Consider the following 16,356-nt stretch of genomic DNA (forward strand, 5'->3'; position numbering starts at 1 on the left):
GAGTGTATTGAGTATGCAGGTAGGCTAGCGGTTGAGTGTATTGAGTATGCAGGTAGGCTAGCGGTGGAGTGTATTGAGTATGCAGGTAGGCTAGCGGTTGAGTGTGTTGAGTATGCAGGTAGGCTAGCGGTTGAGTGTGTTGAGTATGCAGGTAGGCTAGCGGTGGAGTGTGTTGAGTATGCAGGTAGGCTAGCGGTTGAGTGTATTGAGTATGCAGGTAGGCTAGCAGTGGAGTGTATTGAGTATGCAGGTAGGCTAGCGGTTGAGTGTGTTGAGTATGCAGGTAGGCTAGCGGTTGAGTGTGTTGAGTATGCAGGTAGGCTAGCGGTGGAGTGTGTTGAGTATGCAGGTAGGCTAGCGGTTGAGTGTATTGAGTATGCAGGTAGGCTAGCGGTGGAGTGTATTGAGTATGCAGGTATGCTAGCGGTTGAGTGTGTTGAGTATGCAGGTAGGCTAGCGGTGGAGTGTGTTGAGTATGCAGGTAGGCTAGCGGTGGAGTGTGTTGAGTATGCAGGTAGGCTAGCGGTTGAGTGTATTGAGTATGCAGGTAGGCTAGCGGTTGAGTGTGTTGAGTATGCAGGTAGGCTAGCGGTGGAGTGTATTGAGTATGCAGGTAGGCTAGCGGTTGAGTGTATTGAGTATGCAGGTAGGCTAGCGGTGGAGTGTATTGAGTATGCAGGTAGGCTAGCGGTTGAGTGTGTTGGCCCAGTAAACAAAAGGTCGCCGGTTTGAATCACAGAGCCGACTAGGTGAAAAATCTGTCGATGTGCACTTAACAATAATTTATCCTCTAAATTGCTCTGGATAAGAACATCTACTAAAATGTAAATGTAATGACGCTAATACTGACGAGAGAGCTCTGACGTTCAAAGGCAGAGAGATACGGAGGTCCAGGTTTGGTGCCTTCATAGATATACAGTACACTTGCTATACTGTAGAATGTGTAACCTTTATTTAACTAGGCAAGTCAGTTAAGAACAAATTCTTATTTGCAATGACGGCCTGAGATTAGAATATGACTGTGGAATTGTAACGCTTCTCGTGGGCTGAAGGAGTGGACCAAAGCGCAGCGTGGTACGTGTTCATGATATTTATTAAATTGAACACTGAAACAAAATTAACCAAGAGAAAAACGAACAGTTCCGTAAGGTCACTACAACTATACAGAAAACAACTACCCACAAAACACAGGTGGGAAAAGGCTACCTAAGTATGGTTCTCAATCAGAGACAACGATAGACAGCTGCCTCTGATTGAGAACCACACCCGGCCAAACACACAGAAATAGAAAACATAGAAGACGAAACATAGAATGCCCACCCCAACTCACGCCCTGACCAAACCAAAATAGAGACATAAAAAGGATCTCTAAGGTCAGGGCGTGACAGGAATTTTGAGTTTGTCGTGTATACTTGATTTGTCAAGTAATTTACCAAGATTAGGGTTAGGATTAGAAAATGTATATTTTTTACCTGAAATAAATATGGTAATAAATACATCCTAAAATAATAAATGAGTCATGACTACCAATATTATGACTCAATATCCTCACAGCAGATACAGTATAATGATTGAGTATATAATGTCACGTTCCTGACCTGTTTTCTGTTATTTTTGTATGTGTTTAGTTGGTCAGGGCGTGAGTTGGGGTGGGCATTCTATGTTTTGTGTTTCTATGTTTAGGTCATTTGTAATTAGCCTTATATGGTTCTCAATCAGGGACAGGTGTTTGACGTTTCCTCTGATTGAGAACCATATAAAGGTAGGCTGTTCACACTGTTTGTTTGTGGGTGATTGTCTCCTGTGTCCGTATATGTTACCACATGGGACTGTATCGTTTGTTTGTAGTCTGTACCTGTTTGTGCGTTCTTCGTTATATGTAAGTTCACATGTTTTAGGTCAGTCTACGTTCGTTTGTTATTTTGTAGTTTGTTGAAGTGTTATTTCGTGTTTCGTCGTTTACTTTAATAAACATCATTATGTCAAATTATCACACTGCGCTTTGGTCCAATCCCTACTCCTCCTCTTCGTCTGAAGAGGAGGAGGACAGCCGTTACAGAATCAACCACCAACCATGGATCAAGCAGCGTGAGAGGAACCAGCAACAGCGGCCAAAGAACCAGGACTCGTGGACTTGGGAGGAAATATTGGACGGAAAGGGACCCTGGGCTCAACCAGGAGAATATCGCCGCCCCAAAGCTGAGCTGGAGGCAGCGAAAGCAGAGAGGCGGCGTTTCGAGGAGCTAGCTCGGAAGCAGGAGAAGGATCTGGGCTACACTACGTGGGAGGAGATCGACAGGTGGGCGATCAACCCAGGGCGAGTGCCGGAGCCCGCCTGGGATTCTCTGGCGCAGTGCGAGGAGGGATACCGGCCAATGGAGGCAGCACGACGACGCGGTAGGAAGCCTGTGAGTAAACCCCAAAAATTTCTTGGGGGGGGGGCTAAAAGGGAGAGTGGCGAAGTCAGGTAGGAGACCTGCGCCCACTCCCTGTACTTACCGTGGAGAGCGAGAGTACGGGCAGACACCGTGTTACGCAGTAGAGCGCATGGTGTCTCCTGTACGTGTGCATAGCCCGGTGCGGGTTATTCCACCTCCCCGCACTGGCAGGGCTAGAATGAGCATTGAGCCAAGTGCCATGAAGCCGGCTCTACATATCTGGCCACCAGTGCGTCTCCTCGGGCCGGCTTACATGGCACCAGCCTTACGCATGGTGTCCCCGGTTCGCCTACATAGCCCGGTGCGGGTTATTCCACCTCCCCGCACTGGTCGGGCGACGGGGAGCATACAACCAGGTAAGGTTGGGCAGGCTCAGTGCTCAAGGGAGCCAGTACGCCTGCACGGTCCGGTATTTCCGGCGCCACCTCCCCGCTCCAGGCCAGTACCACCAGTGCATACACCACGCACCAGGCTTCCAGTGCGTCTCCAGAGCCCTGTTCCTCCTCCACGCACTCTCCCTGTGGTGCGTGTCTCCAGCCCAGTGCCTCCAGTCCCGGCACCACGCATCAAGCCTCCTGTGCGTCTCCAGAGCCCTGTACGCACTGTTCCTTCTCCCCGTACTCGCCCTGATGTGCGTGCCCTCAGCCCGGTACCACCAGTGCCGGTACCACGCACCAGGCCTATAGTACGCCTTGAGAGTCCAGTGTGCCCTGTTGTTGTTCCCCGCACTAGCCTGAAGGTGCGTATCCTTAGCCCGGTACCTCCAGTTCCGGTACCACGCACCAGGCCTACAGTGCGTCTCAGCCGGCCAGAGTCTGCCGTCTGCCCAGCGGCGCCTGAACTGCCCGTCTGCCCAGCGGCGCCTGAACTGCCCGTCTGCCCAGCGGCGCCTGAACTGCCCGTCTGCCCAACGCCGTCTGAACTGTCCGTCTGCCAAGCGTCGCATGAACTGCCCGTCGGTACTGAGCCTTCAAAGCCGCCCGTCTGCCATGAGCCTGAAAAGCCGCCCGTCTGCCATGAGCCTACAGAGCCGTCCGCCAGACAGGAGCCGCTAGAGCCTTCCGCCAGACAGGAGCCGCTAGAGCCTTCCGCCAGACAGGAGCAGCCAGAGCCTTCTGCCAGACAGGATCAGCCAGAGCCTTCTGCCAGACAGGATCAGCCAGAGCCTTCCGTCAGACAGGATCAGCCAGAGCCTTCCGCCAGACATGACCAGCCAGAGCCGTCATCCAGACATGACCAGCCAGAGCCGTCATCCAGCCATGACCAGCCAGAGCCGTCATCCAGCCATGACCAGCCAGAGCCGTCATCCAGCCATGACCAGCCAGAGCCGTCATCCAGCCATGACCAGCCAGAGCCGTCATCCAGCCATGACCAGCCAGAGCCGTCATCCAGCCATGACCAGCCAGAGCCGTCATCCAGCCAGGATCCGCCATCCAGTCCGGTGCTGCCGTCCCTCAGTCCGGAGCTGCCGTCCCTCAGTCCGGAGCTGCCGTCCCTCAGTCCGGAGCTGCCGTCCCTCAGTCCGGAGCTGCCGTCCCTCAGTCCGGAGCTGCCCCTTATCCCGGTGCTGCTCCTTATCCCGGTGATGCCCCTTAATGTAGGTGGGGTTATTTGGAGGGTGGTCATTGAGAGGGGGATAAAAAAGCGGGGATTTATTATGGTGGGATGGGGACCACGCCCAGAGCCTGAGCCGCCACCGTGGACAGATGCCCACCCAGACCCTCCCCTAGACTTTTGGTGGTGCGTCCGGAGTTCGCACCTTGAGGGGGGGGTTCTGTCACGTTCCTGACCTGTTTTCTGTTATTTTTGTATGTGTTTAGTTGGTCAGGGCGTGAGTTGGGGTGGGCATTCTATGTTTTGTGTTTCTATGTTTAGGTCATTTGTAATTAGCCTTATATGGTTCTCAATCAGGGACAGGTGTTTGACGTTTCCTCTGATTGAGAACCATATAAAGGTAGGCTGTTCACACTGTTTGTTTGTGGGTGATTGTCTCCTGTGTCCGTATATGTTACCACACGGGACTGTATCGTTTGGTTGTAGTCTGTACCTGTTCGTGCGTTCTTCGTTATATGTAAGTTCACATGTTTTAGGTCAGTCTACGTTCGTTTGTTATTTTGTAGTTTGTTGAAGTGTTATTTCGTGTTTCGTCGTTTACTTTAATAAACATCATTATGTCAAATTATCACACTGCGCTTTGGTCCAATCCCTACTCCTCCTCTTCGTCTGAAGAGGAGGAGGACAGCCGTTACATATAAATTCTTAATTATTTCCCAAAATATTAGAACCATCACATTTACAGTTCCCAAATATTGTAATTGTAGTTTGAATCCAATATTTGGATATTTGGATAATCATGAATGACTATTCAACTGAAAAGAATCTAAATAATGTTTATATCTCTCCCTTTTCAAATGTAGTATATTGTGTATATCCTATCATTGTTAACTCATAGTATAACAAATCGAGGTTTATACTAGGAGTTAATAATTTACATTTTAGCAGTGGGGTGGCAGGTAGCCTAGAGGTTAGAGCGTTGGGCCAGTAACTGAAAAGATGGTGGATCGAATCCCTGAGCTGACAAGGTAAAAATCTGTCATTCTGAACAAGGTAATTAACCCACTGTTCCTAGGCTGTCATTGTAAATAAGAATTTGTTCTAAACTGACTTGCCTAGTTAAAAAAACAATAATTACATTTTAGAGTTAATTTCCTGCAATTCTACACATTTTGCCATGGGGCTTCTAAAACATTTTGCGGTTTTAAAGCAAGTTTGCTGCAAATCTACACATGTTGCCATGGGGCAGAGAAAATATTTAGCAACTTTATAACTAATTTCATGTAATTCTACACATTTTGCCATGGGGCGGAGAGAACATTTTGCAGTTTTACAGCACATTTTCTGCAATTCTACTCATTTTGCCATAGGGTGCCATAGAGAGAAATGTTTGCAGTGGTAATGCAACCATGATTACTACAATTTTAGATAGTTGGCCATTTTACTAATAAGTTATTTTTTAATGCTGACATGGGCTAATTGAGTGACTGTCAGTGACAGCTTGTGTATTCTAGTATTCTAACTCTCAACAGTAAGTTGAGACCCCCAAATTAGTTTTAAAAATACATATATATTTTTGTCTTTGGAAATCCCTGCACTACAGTATACTAGACCTCCTCAGTACTAAACAAGTAATTTCTTTCAATTTTCTCTTTCTTTTCTTTTCATTCTATATGTATAGGAAAAGAAAGCAGTCAGTGATCTAAAGTCAATTAGTAGAACCCTTGGGAAGGTTTCTTTAACAATGCTATCAGTTCCTAATACTTTTTCATTACTGGCATTCTTTTTATATACAGTTGGAGTTGGAAGTTTACATACACCTTAGCCAAATAGATTTGAACTTAGTAATTCACAATTCCTGACATTTAATCCTAGTAAGAATTCCATGTCTTAGGTCAGTTAGGATCACCACTTTATTTTAAGAATGTGAAATGTCAGAATAAGAGTAGAGAGAATGATTTTATTTCAGCTTTAGTTTCATCACATTCCCAGTGGGTCAGAAGTTTACATACACTCAATTAGTATTTGGTAGCATTGCCTTTAAATTGTTTCTCTTGGATCAAACGTTTCGGATAGCCTTCCACAAGCTTCGCACAATAAGTTGGGTGAATTTTGGCCCATTCCTCCTGACAGAGTTGGTGTAACTGGGTCAGGTTTGTAGGCCTCCTTGCTCGCCTACGCTTTTTTAGTTCTGTCCACAAATTTTCTATAGGATTGAGGTCAGGGCTTTGTGATGGCCACTCCAATACCTTGACTTTGTTGTCCTTAAGCCATTTTGCCACAACTTTGGAAGTATGCTTGGGGTCATTGTCCATTTGGAAGACCCATTTGCGACCAAGCTTTAACTTCCTGACTGATGTCTTGAGATGTCGCTTCAATATATCTACATAATTTTCCTGCCTCATGATGCCATCTATTTTGTGAAGTGCACCAGTCCGTCCTGCAGCAAAGCACCGCCACAACATGATGCTGCCACCCCCGTGCTTCACGGTGGGATGGTGTTCTTTGGCTTGCAAGCCTCCCCCTTTTTCCTCCAAACATAACAATGGTCATTATGGACAAACAGTTCTATTTTTGTTTCATCAGACCAGAGGACATTTCTCCAAAAAGTACGGTCTTTGTCCCCATGTGCAGTTGCAAACCGTTGTTTGCCTTTTTTATGGCAGTTTTGGAGCAGTGGCTTCTTCCTTGCTGAGCGTCCTTTCAAGTTATGTCGATATCGGACTTGTTTTACTGTGGATGTAGATACTTTTGTACCTGTTTCCTCCAGCATCTTCACAGGGTCCTTTGCTGTTGTTCTGGGATTGATTTGCGCTTTTCGCACCAAAGTACGTTCATCTCTATGAGACAGAACGTGTCTCCTTCCTAAGCAGTATGACAGCTGCGTGGCCCCATGGTGTTTATACTTGTGTACTATTGTTTGTACAGATGAATGTGGTACCTTCAAGCGTTTGGAAATTGCTCCCAAGGATGAACCAGACTCTGGCAGTCGCAATACATCAGGCTAAATTAACCGCTCAATGATCTCAATCAATATGTATTTGCATTAATCATGGCGCTTTAAAACAGAAACAGTCAGAATCTTAGCAAGGTAGTAAATGCATATTGTTATTTAAATTGCAGCTACAAATAGCCTTCAATTTTTTTCTGAGGTCTTGGCTGATTTCTTTTGATTTCCCCATGATGTCAAGCAAAGAGGCACCGAGTGTGAAGGTAGTCCTTGAAATTCATCCGTGGGCACACCTCCAATTGACTCAAATGATGTCAATTAGCCTATCAGAAGCTTCTAAAGCCATGACATAATTTTCTGGAATTTTCCAAGCTGTTTAAAGGCACAGTCAACTTAGTGTATGTAAACTTCTGACCCACTGGAATTGTGATACAGTGAATTATAAGTGAAATCATCTGTCTGTAACAATTGTTGTAAAAATGACTTGTGTCATGCACAAAGTAGATGTCCTAACCAACTTGCCAAAACTATAGTTTGTTAACAAGAAATTTGTGGAGTGGTTTAAAAACGAGTTTTAATGACTCCAACCTAAGTGTATGTAAACTTCCGACTTCAAATGTAAATCATCCCCCCTCGTGGAAGTATTTTTATGGTATAGGCTATTTGTAGCTGCAATTAAAATAACAATATGCATTTACTACCTTGCTCAGATTCGGACTGTTTCTGTTTTAGAGCGCCATGATTAATGCAAATACATATTGATTGAGATCATTGAGCGGTTAATTTAGCCTGATGTATTGCGACTGCCAGAGCATCTTCACTTATGCAAAGGCAGACCAGACAAGGACACAACCAGCAGAGTGTAGTTCAGTGTAGTGTAATGTAATGTAATGTAGTGTGCTGTAGTTAGTAGCTGGTACAGACTCACAGTGCCACCAGGTGGTGGGAGAGGCTCACTGCAGCCAGCCTCAAAGCAGACAAACATAGTGATGGGTCTGAAGGATGCACAATTTTATAAATCAGAAAACAATCAGATTTTAAGCATCTATCCTATAATTACACCCCTTGCCTAACCCTACCCAGGAAATCAAGACCCATAAATTCAAATTCAATCTCTCTATCTAACTAACAAACTAGTCATACACTGTACAATGTTCGTGTGTTCTGTTTCTATCCTGAAAACACACACCTAAAGAGTTATATCTTTACCTTTGTTACAACTGGTGTATATTTCACCATGATGTACTCATTTATTCATAAGTGGTCCCGATTGACTCTCATTCATTCCATATTAAGTATGTATTGTTCCCTCGTCGTTGGTTTCCAGATCAGCACACAGCACACAGTCCTCTGAGGTATTTAATAGTGTAACCTGTGCAGCATCTCCGTTCCTGTTTTAGCCAGTCAGAGAACTTGATTAATGAAGGTAGCTAGAGCAGAAAGCAGCACAGCCCCTCACACAGCTGTTGGATGCCACCTGATGGTCTCTCTCCTTTCTTTCTTTCTTTCCTCCCCTCTATCCCTCTTACTGTATCTATTGTCCTCTTCTCCTCTCTTCTCTTTGCTCACTCCCCTGTACTTTCCTCTCTCCTCTGTCCTCCCCCTCCCTCCTCTCCCCTTCTCTCTACTCTCTCCTCTCTCCACCCCCAGTGATAAACAAGGGCCAGTGTGTGACCAAGTACTACCGCTGGATCCAGAAGAACGGTGGGTACATCTGGATCCAGTCCAGTGCCACCATCGCCATCAATGCCAAGAACGGCAATGAAAAGAACATAATCTGGGTCAACTACGTACTCAGGTAAGGCTGGGCCCCATCTGTGAACCACCCAACACATGACAGCCAGCCAGTGCCCAGAAACAGTCTGCTTCCAAAATGGCACCCTTTTCCCCTGTGTAGTACACTACTTTTGACCAGGCCCATAGGGTTCTGGTCAAAAGTAATGCACTATACTGTATAGGGAATGGGATGCCATTTGGGAAAGCACACACAGTCAGCTACACCAGGAAGCAAACACAAGTGAACACAAGATTGGTCATTCATTTTCATTAAATATGCTATTTTTATTTTTACCATTTCAGTATTTTAACAAGGTGTACATTCTTCTTGTCAATACAATTTTTATCAAATGGTTTACGCATAGTTGTAGTACCTATTCTATAGCAACTTCTTTGTCAGAATAGGATAATGGCATACAGTACCAGTCAAAAGTTTGGACACCCTTACTCATTCCAGGGTTTTTCTTTATTTTTACTATGTTCTACATTGCAGAATAATAGTGAAGACATCAAAATTATGAAATAACTCATGGAATCATGTAATAACCAAAAAAGTGTTAAACAAATCTAGTAGCCACCCTTTACCTTGATGACAGCTTTGCACACTCTTGGCATTCTCTCAACCAGCTTCATGAGGTAGTCACCTGGAATATATTTCAATTAACAGGTGTGCCTTGTTAAAAGTTAATTTGTGGAATTTCTTGCCTTCTTAATGTGTTTGAGCCAGTCAGTTGTGTTGTGACAAGGTAGGGATGGTATACAGAAGATAGCCCTATTTTGTAAAATACCAAGTTCATATTATGGCAAGAACAGCTCAAATAAGCAAAGAGAAATTACAGTTTATGTCAGACTCTCCCTAGGAGAGGTGGGTGTGGAGTCAGGCGCAGGAGAGCAAGAATTCCAAGAAGGGCATTTATTTTACTGGTCCACCAAAACAAAAGGTACAGGACCACAAAAGCAGCCACAAGAAAACTGGAACGCAGTCTAGTAAAAAACAGAGGAACACACTCCTCTACTAAACTAACGTGCGGGAAAAACAGTCCCGTGAAAATAAACCTGCTTAACAGTAAAAAACGCAACCCAAGCCAACGACAGTAACACAAACAATCCCGCACAAAACCTAGCGGGTAGGGCGAGATTAAATACCCCACTGATTAGCTTTAACTAGACACAGGTGAACACAAGACAGACAAAACCAAACGAAAAAGAAAAGGGATCGGTGGCAGCTAGTAGGCCGGCGACGACGACCGCCGAGTGCCGTCCGAACAGGGAGAGGAGCCACCTTCGGTGGAAGTCGTGACAGTTTAAGACATGATTTCTTTAAGACATGAAGGTCAGTCAATCCGAAAAATGTCAAGAACTTTGAAAGTTTCTTTAAGTGCAGTCACAAAAAACATCAGGCGCTATGATGAAACTGGCTCTCATGAGGACCGCCACAGAAAAGGAAGACCCAGAGTTACCTCTGCTGCAGAGGATATGTTCATTAGAGTTACCAGCCTCAGAAATTGCAGCCCAAATAAATGCTTCACAGAGTTCAAGTAACAGACACATCTCAACATCAACATCAACTGTTCAGTGGAGACTGTGTGAAACAGGCCTTCATGGTCGAATTGTTGCGAAGAAACCACTACTAAAGGACACCAATAAGAAGAAGAGATTTGCTTGGCCCAAGAAACACAAGCAATGGACATTATAGACAGGTGGAAATCTGTCCTTTGGTCTGGTGAGTCCAAATTTGAGATTTTTGTTTCCAACCGCCGTGTCTTTGTGAGACGCAGAGTAGGTGAACAGATGAACACAGCATGTGTGGTTCCCACCATGAATCATGGAGGAAGAGGTGTGATGGTGTGGGGGTTCTTTGCTGGTGACACTATCAATGATTTATTTAGAGTTGATTTATTTAGAGGCACACTTAACCAGCATGGCTACCACAGCATTTTGCAGCGATACGCCAACCCATCTGGTTTGCACTTAGTGGGACTATTGTTTGTTTTTCAACAGGACAATGACCTAAAACACACCTCCAGGCTGTGTAAGGGCTATTTGAAGTGATGGAATGCTGCATCAGATGACCTGGCCTCCACAATCACCCGACCTCAACCCAATTGAGATGGTTTGGGATGAGTTGGACCGCAGAGTGATGGAAAAGCAGGCAACAAGTCCTCAGCATTTGTGGGAACTCCTTCAAGACTGTTGTAAAAGCATTCCTCATGAAGCTGGTTGAGAGAATGCCAAGAGGGTGCAAAGCTGTCATCAAGGCAAAGGGTGGCTACTTTGAAGAATCTCAAATATAAAATATATTTTGATTTGTTTAACACTTCATCACAATCCCGGATCCGGGAGCACCCCCATCAGTAAAAAAGCTGACTAGCATGGCCTAGCATAGCGTCACAAGTAAATAATAGCATCTAAATATCATTAAATCACAAGTCCAAGACACCAGATGAAAGATACACATCTTGTGAATCCAGCCATCGTTTCTGATTTTTAAAATGTTTTACAGGGAAGACACAATATGTAAATCTATTAGCTAACCACGATAGCAAAAGACACAACTTTTTTTTCCACCATTTTTTTCCTGCATAGGTAGCTATCACAATTTCGACCAAATAAAGATATAAATAGCCACTAACCAAGAAACAACTTAATCAGATGACAGTCTGATAACATATTTATTGTATAGGATATGTTTTGTTTTGTTAGAAAAATGTGCATATTTCAGGTATAAATCATAGTTTACCATTGCAGCCACCATCACAACTCTCACCAAAGCAACTAGAATAACTACAGAGACCATCGTGTATTACCTAAATACTCATCATAAAACATTTCTGAAAAATACACAGCGTACAGCAAATGAAAGACAAAGATCTTGTGAATCCAGCCAAATTTCAGATTTTTTAAGTGTTTTACAGCGAAAACACAATATAGCATTATATTTGCTTACTACAATAGCCAACCACACAACAGCATTGATTCAGGCCAACAATAGCGATAACGAATAAACCAGCAAAAGATATTAATTTTTTCACTAACCTTCTCAAACTTCTTCAGATGACAGTCCTATAACATCATATTACACAATACATATAGAGTTTGTTCGAAAATGTGCATATTTAGCGGCACAAATCGTGGTTATACAATGAGAAAAGTAGCCAAGCTGCCAACAATATGTCGGGAGAAATCTTGGGAGAGGCACCTAATCTAATCAGTAACTAATCCTAAACTTGACTAAAAAATACAGGTTGGACAGCAAATGAAAGATACATTAGTTCTTAATGCAATCGCTGTGTTAGATTTTTAAAATTAACGTTACTACGACATACAGCGTGCGTTAAAGCGAGACCGCACCGAAATTAATGGCGGAATATGAGTTTAACATTTTTCAACAGAACAACGTATTACCATCATAAATAGTTCTTACTTTTTGATGAGCTCCCATCAGAATCTTGGGCAAGTTGTCCTTTGTCCAAAAGAATCGTTGCTCGGTTGTAGAATGTAGTCTTCAACGTTGGAATTAGCAGTAAACATTAGCCATGTGGCAAAGACGTGTCCAACTCACTAAAACGCAGCACTAATAAATATCCGAAAATCGCAATATACTGATATAAACAGATATAACTCGGTTTAAAATAACAACATTATGATGTCTTTAACACCTATATCGAATAAAAACAGAGCCGGATATATCTAAGGGCTATAATGGGAGCTTTCTAGAATGACTTCCAGAGGTCCTTTTTGCGTCAGGGCGAAGAGCAGAAAGGGGGAACCCCACGTTGCCAGCCCATTTATAAGCTCTCAGATCTGCCCAGCAACTCCATTTCAATTCTCACTATTCGCTGACATCCAGGGGAAGGCGTATGCAGTGCATCTCAACCAATAGAAGACAGGTAAATTAATAAACCGACCTCAGAACAGCCAGCAGAATTCAGCATTCCTCATAGGAAAATTGCTCTAACTCCAGTTCTGTTTTACTCACAGATATAATTCAAACGGTTTTAGCAACTAGAGAGTGTTTTCTATCCAATAGTAATAATAATATGCATATTGTACGAGCAAGAATTGAGTACGAGGCAGTTTAATTTGGGAACGAAATTATTACAAAGTGCCAACAGCACCCCCTATTGAGAAAAGGTTAACACTTTTTTGGTTACTACATGATTCCATATGTGTTATTTCATAGTTTTTATGTCGTCACTATTATTCTACAATGTAGAAAATAGTACAAATAAAGAAAAAACATGGAATGAGTAGGTGTGTTGAAACTTTTGACAGGTACTGTATACAGTTGAAGTCAGAAGTTTACATACACTTAGGTTGGAGTCATTAAAACTTGTTTTTAAACCACTCCACAAATTTCTTGTTAACAAACTATAGTTTTGGCAAGTCGGTTAGGACGTCTACTTTGTGCATGACACAAGTAATTTTTCCAACAATTGTTTACAGACAGATTATTTCACTTATAATTCACTGTGTCACAATTCCAGTGGGTCAGAAGTTTACATACACTAAGTTGACTGTGCCTTTAAACAACTTGGAAAATTCCAGAAAATGATGTCATGGCTTTAGAAGCTTCTGATAGGCTAATTGACATCATTTGAGTCATTTGGAGGTGTACCTGTGGATGTATTTCAAGGCATACCTTCAAACTCAATGCCTCTTTGCTTGGCATCATGGGAAAATCAAAAGAAATCAGCCAAGACCTCAGAAAAGACATTGTAGACCTCCACAAGTCTTGTTCATCCTTGGGAGCAATTTCCAAATGCCTGAAGTTACCACATTCATCTGTACAAACAATAGTACGCAAGTATAAACACCATGGGACCACGCAGTCGTCATACCACTCAGGAAGGAGGCGCGTTCTGTCTCCTAGAGATGAACGCACTTTGGTGCGAAAAGTGCAAATCAATGCCAGAACAACAGCAAAGGACCTTGTGAAGATACTGGAGGAAACAGGTACAAAAGTATCTATATCCACAGTAAAACGAGTCCTATATCGACATAACCTGAAAGGCCGCTCAGCAAGGAAGAAGCCACTGCTCCAAAACCGCCATAAAAAAGCCAGACTAAAGTTTGCAACTGCACATGGGGACAAAGATCGTACTTTTTGGAGAAATGTCCTCTGGTCTGATGAAACAAAAATAGAACTGTTGGCCATAATGACCATCGTTATGTTTGGAGGAAAAAGGGGGACGCTTGCAAGCCGAAGAACACCATCCCAACCGTGAAGCACGGGGGTGGCAGCATCATGTTGTGGGGGTGCTTTGCTGCAGGAGGGACTAGTGCACTTCACAAAATAGATGGCATCATGAAGAAGGAATATTTTGTGGATATATTGAAGCAACATCTCAAGACATCAGTCAGGAAGTTAAAGCTTGGTCGCAAATGGGTCTTCCAAATGGACAATGACCATGGCTTAAGGACAACAAAGTAAAGGTATTGGAGTGGCCATCACATAGCCCTGACCTCAATCCTATAGAAAATTTGTGGGCAGAACTAAAAAAGCGTGTGCGAGCAAGGAGGCCTACACACCTGACTCGGTTACACGAGCTCTGTCAGGAGGAATGGGCCAAAATTCACCCAATTTATTGTGGGAAGCTTGTGGAAGGCTACCCGAAACATTTGACCCAAGTGAAGCAATTTAAAGGCAATGCTACCAAATACTAATTGAGTGTATGTAAACTTCTGACCCACTGGGAATGTGATGAAAGAAATAAAAGATGAAATAAATTATTCTCTCAACTATTATTCTGACATTTCACATTCTTAAAATAACGTGGTGATCCTGACCTAAGATAGGGAATTTTAACTAGGATTAAATGTCAGGAATTGTGAAAAACTGAGTTTAAATTATTTGGCTAAGGTGTATGTAAACTTCCGACTTCAACTGTATCTGTCAGTATTAGTTTGCTCTAAGGCACTGTTAATGAAATGCGTGTTTGCCATTGGCACCATTGAATTGATCATTGCAGAATTATCTCTGCATCCTAAAGTGATTGAGATGTTATTGTAATTTTACATCCAGATACACACACAAAAGCTGTTTTTCCAACGAGTTGCTAAATATTGAATTTAGCTGCCAGCACAAAAAGGAACCCTTCTCTCATGAACTGTAATAGATTTATCTTCTCAATATCCTTCCAAATTTCTCCTCACCTCTGCGGGCCCATAGAGCAGCTGTGAGAGCCAGAGAGTTAGGAGCTTTGCTTTAGGGACAGCTGGATCAATCAGAACACTAGGAGAATGTCAAACGCTGTGTTCTCTGCAATCCCTGGCAGCGATATGCTCTAAATGATTATCTTTTGGCAAAGAAAATGAGCATGGTTACATGCACACAATAATGCGATTATTGTGGATAGTCAGATGAATATAATAGTGGCACTGATAAATGCAGAAAATTTACAATCAAAATAAATATTCTACCACAGTGAACATGTTTTTTGGGGGAATCACATTTGATTCTGAGTTCAGACAAAGTTTGTATGTGAAAACTACTTGTAAGATGCGTACATTGTTGTTCTGAACTGCACTGGCGCTAAAGAGGGAGGCTCTCGGCTGGTGCTAGCACATGTGCAGATCAAATACACCGCTGGAATGATGATTAAGGTGTTTACATGTCCTGCTCAGAAAAGCAGGTGTTTTAATCGGCGTATGCTTAATTCAATTTTGATTAAGATTTTTTATTTTACCTTTATTTAACTAGGCAAGTCAGTTAAGAACAAATTCTTATTTTCAATGACAGCCTAGGAACAGTGGGTTAACTGCCTTGTTCAGGGGCAGATCGACAGAATTTATACCATGTCAGCTCGGGGATTCGATCTTGCAACCTTTACAGTTTTGAGTTCAACGCTCTAACCACTAGGCTACCTGCCGCCGAGTTAAATTAAGTGTTTACACGACTATTGCATAATCTGCCAAATGCAATAATCCATTTAATATCTAATTATTTGTGTGTATTTCAAAGCACTCATTGACTTTCTCTTCCTCTGGTTGTCTCTATTGTCTGTTCCTGCAGTAATCCAGATTATAAAGACCTCTGTGTTGTCTGTTCCTGCATTAATCCAGATTATAAAGACCTCTGGTTGTCTCTATTGTCTGTTCCTGCAGTAATCCAGATTGTAAAGACTTCTGGTTGTCTCTATTGTCTGTTCCTGAAGTAATCCAGATTGTAAAGACTTCTGGTTGTCTCTATTGTCTTTTCCTGCAGTAATCCAGATTATAAAGACCTCTGTGTTGTCTGTTCCTGCAGTAATCCAGATTATACAGATTTTTGGTTGTCTCTATTGTCTGTTCCTTCAGTAATCCAGAGTACAAGGACACGCCCATGGACATCGCCCAGCTACCCAACCTTCCAGAGAAAGCCTCAGAGTCTTCAGAGACATCCGACTCTGAGTCCGAGTCCAAGGACAACTCTGGTACGGTACCATCAATCAATCAATAAATCAATATAAGGGTATTGATAAAACCCTTTTTACATCAACAGTTGTCACACAGTTCTTTACAGTATAACCTGGCCTAAACTCCCTAAGAGAAAGCATACCTTGTATTATACTGTGGCCATCCATGGAGAAAGAGGAGAAAAGCCCTCATCATTAGTTTGAGGAAAATGTTGAATTAAACATATTCAATGGAGTACCG

At 43.1% G+C, this 16,356-nt stretch overlaps 1 protein-coding gene across 1 annotated transcript in view; it reads left to right on the forward strand.

Moving 5' to 3' along the window:
* The window catches only part of LOC120023043 (neuronal PAS domain-containing protein 3-like), a 319,774-nt gene that overhangs the window by 301,475 nt on the left and 1,943 nt on the right, over window positions 1–16,356 (forward strand). Inside the window, exons 11-12 of the mRNA XM_038966990.1 lie at window positions 8,593–8,740; window positions 16,018–16,133. Coding sequence (XP_038822918.1) covers window positions 8,593–8,740; window positions 16,018–16,133 — 264 coding nt within the window. The remainder of the gene's footprint in view (window positions 1–8,592; window positions 8,741–16,017; window positions 16,134–16,356) is intronic.

This window comes from Salvelinus namaycush, chromosome 28 (assembly GCF_016432855.1).
Source record: "Salvelinus namaycush isolate Seneca chromosome 28, SaNama_1.0, whole genome shotgun sequence".
In the NCBI taxonomy this organism is placed as follows: domain Eukaryota; kingdom Metazoa; phylum Chordata; class Actinopteri; order Salmoniformes; family Salmonidae; genus Salvelinus; species Salvelinus namaycush.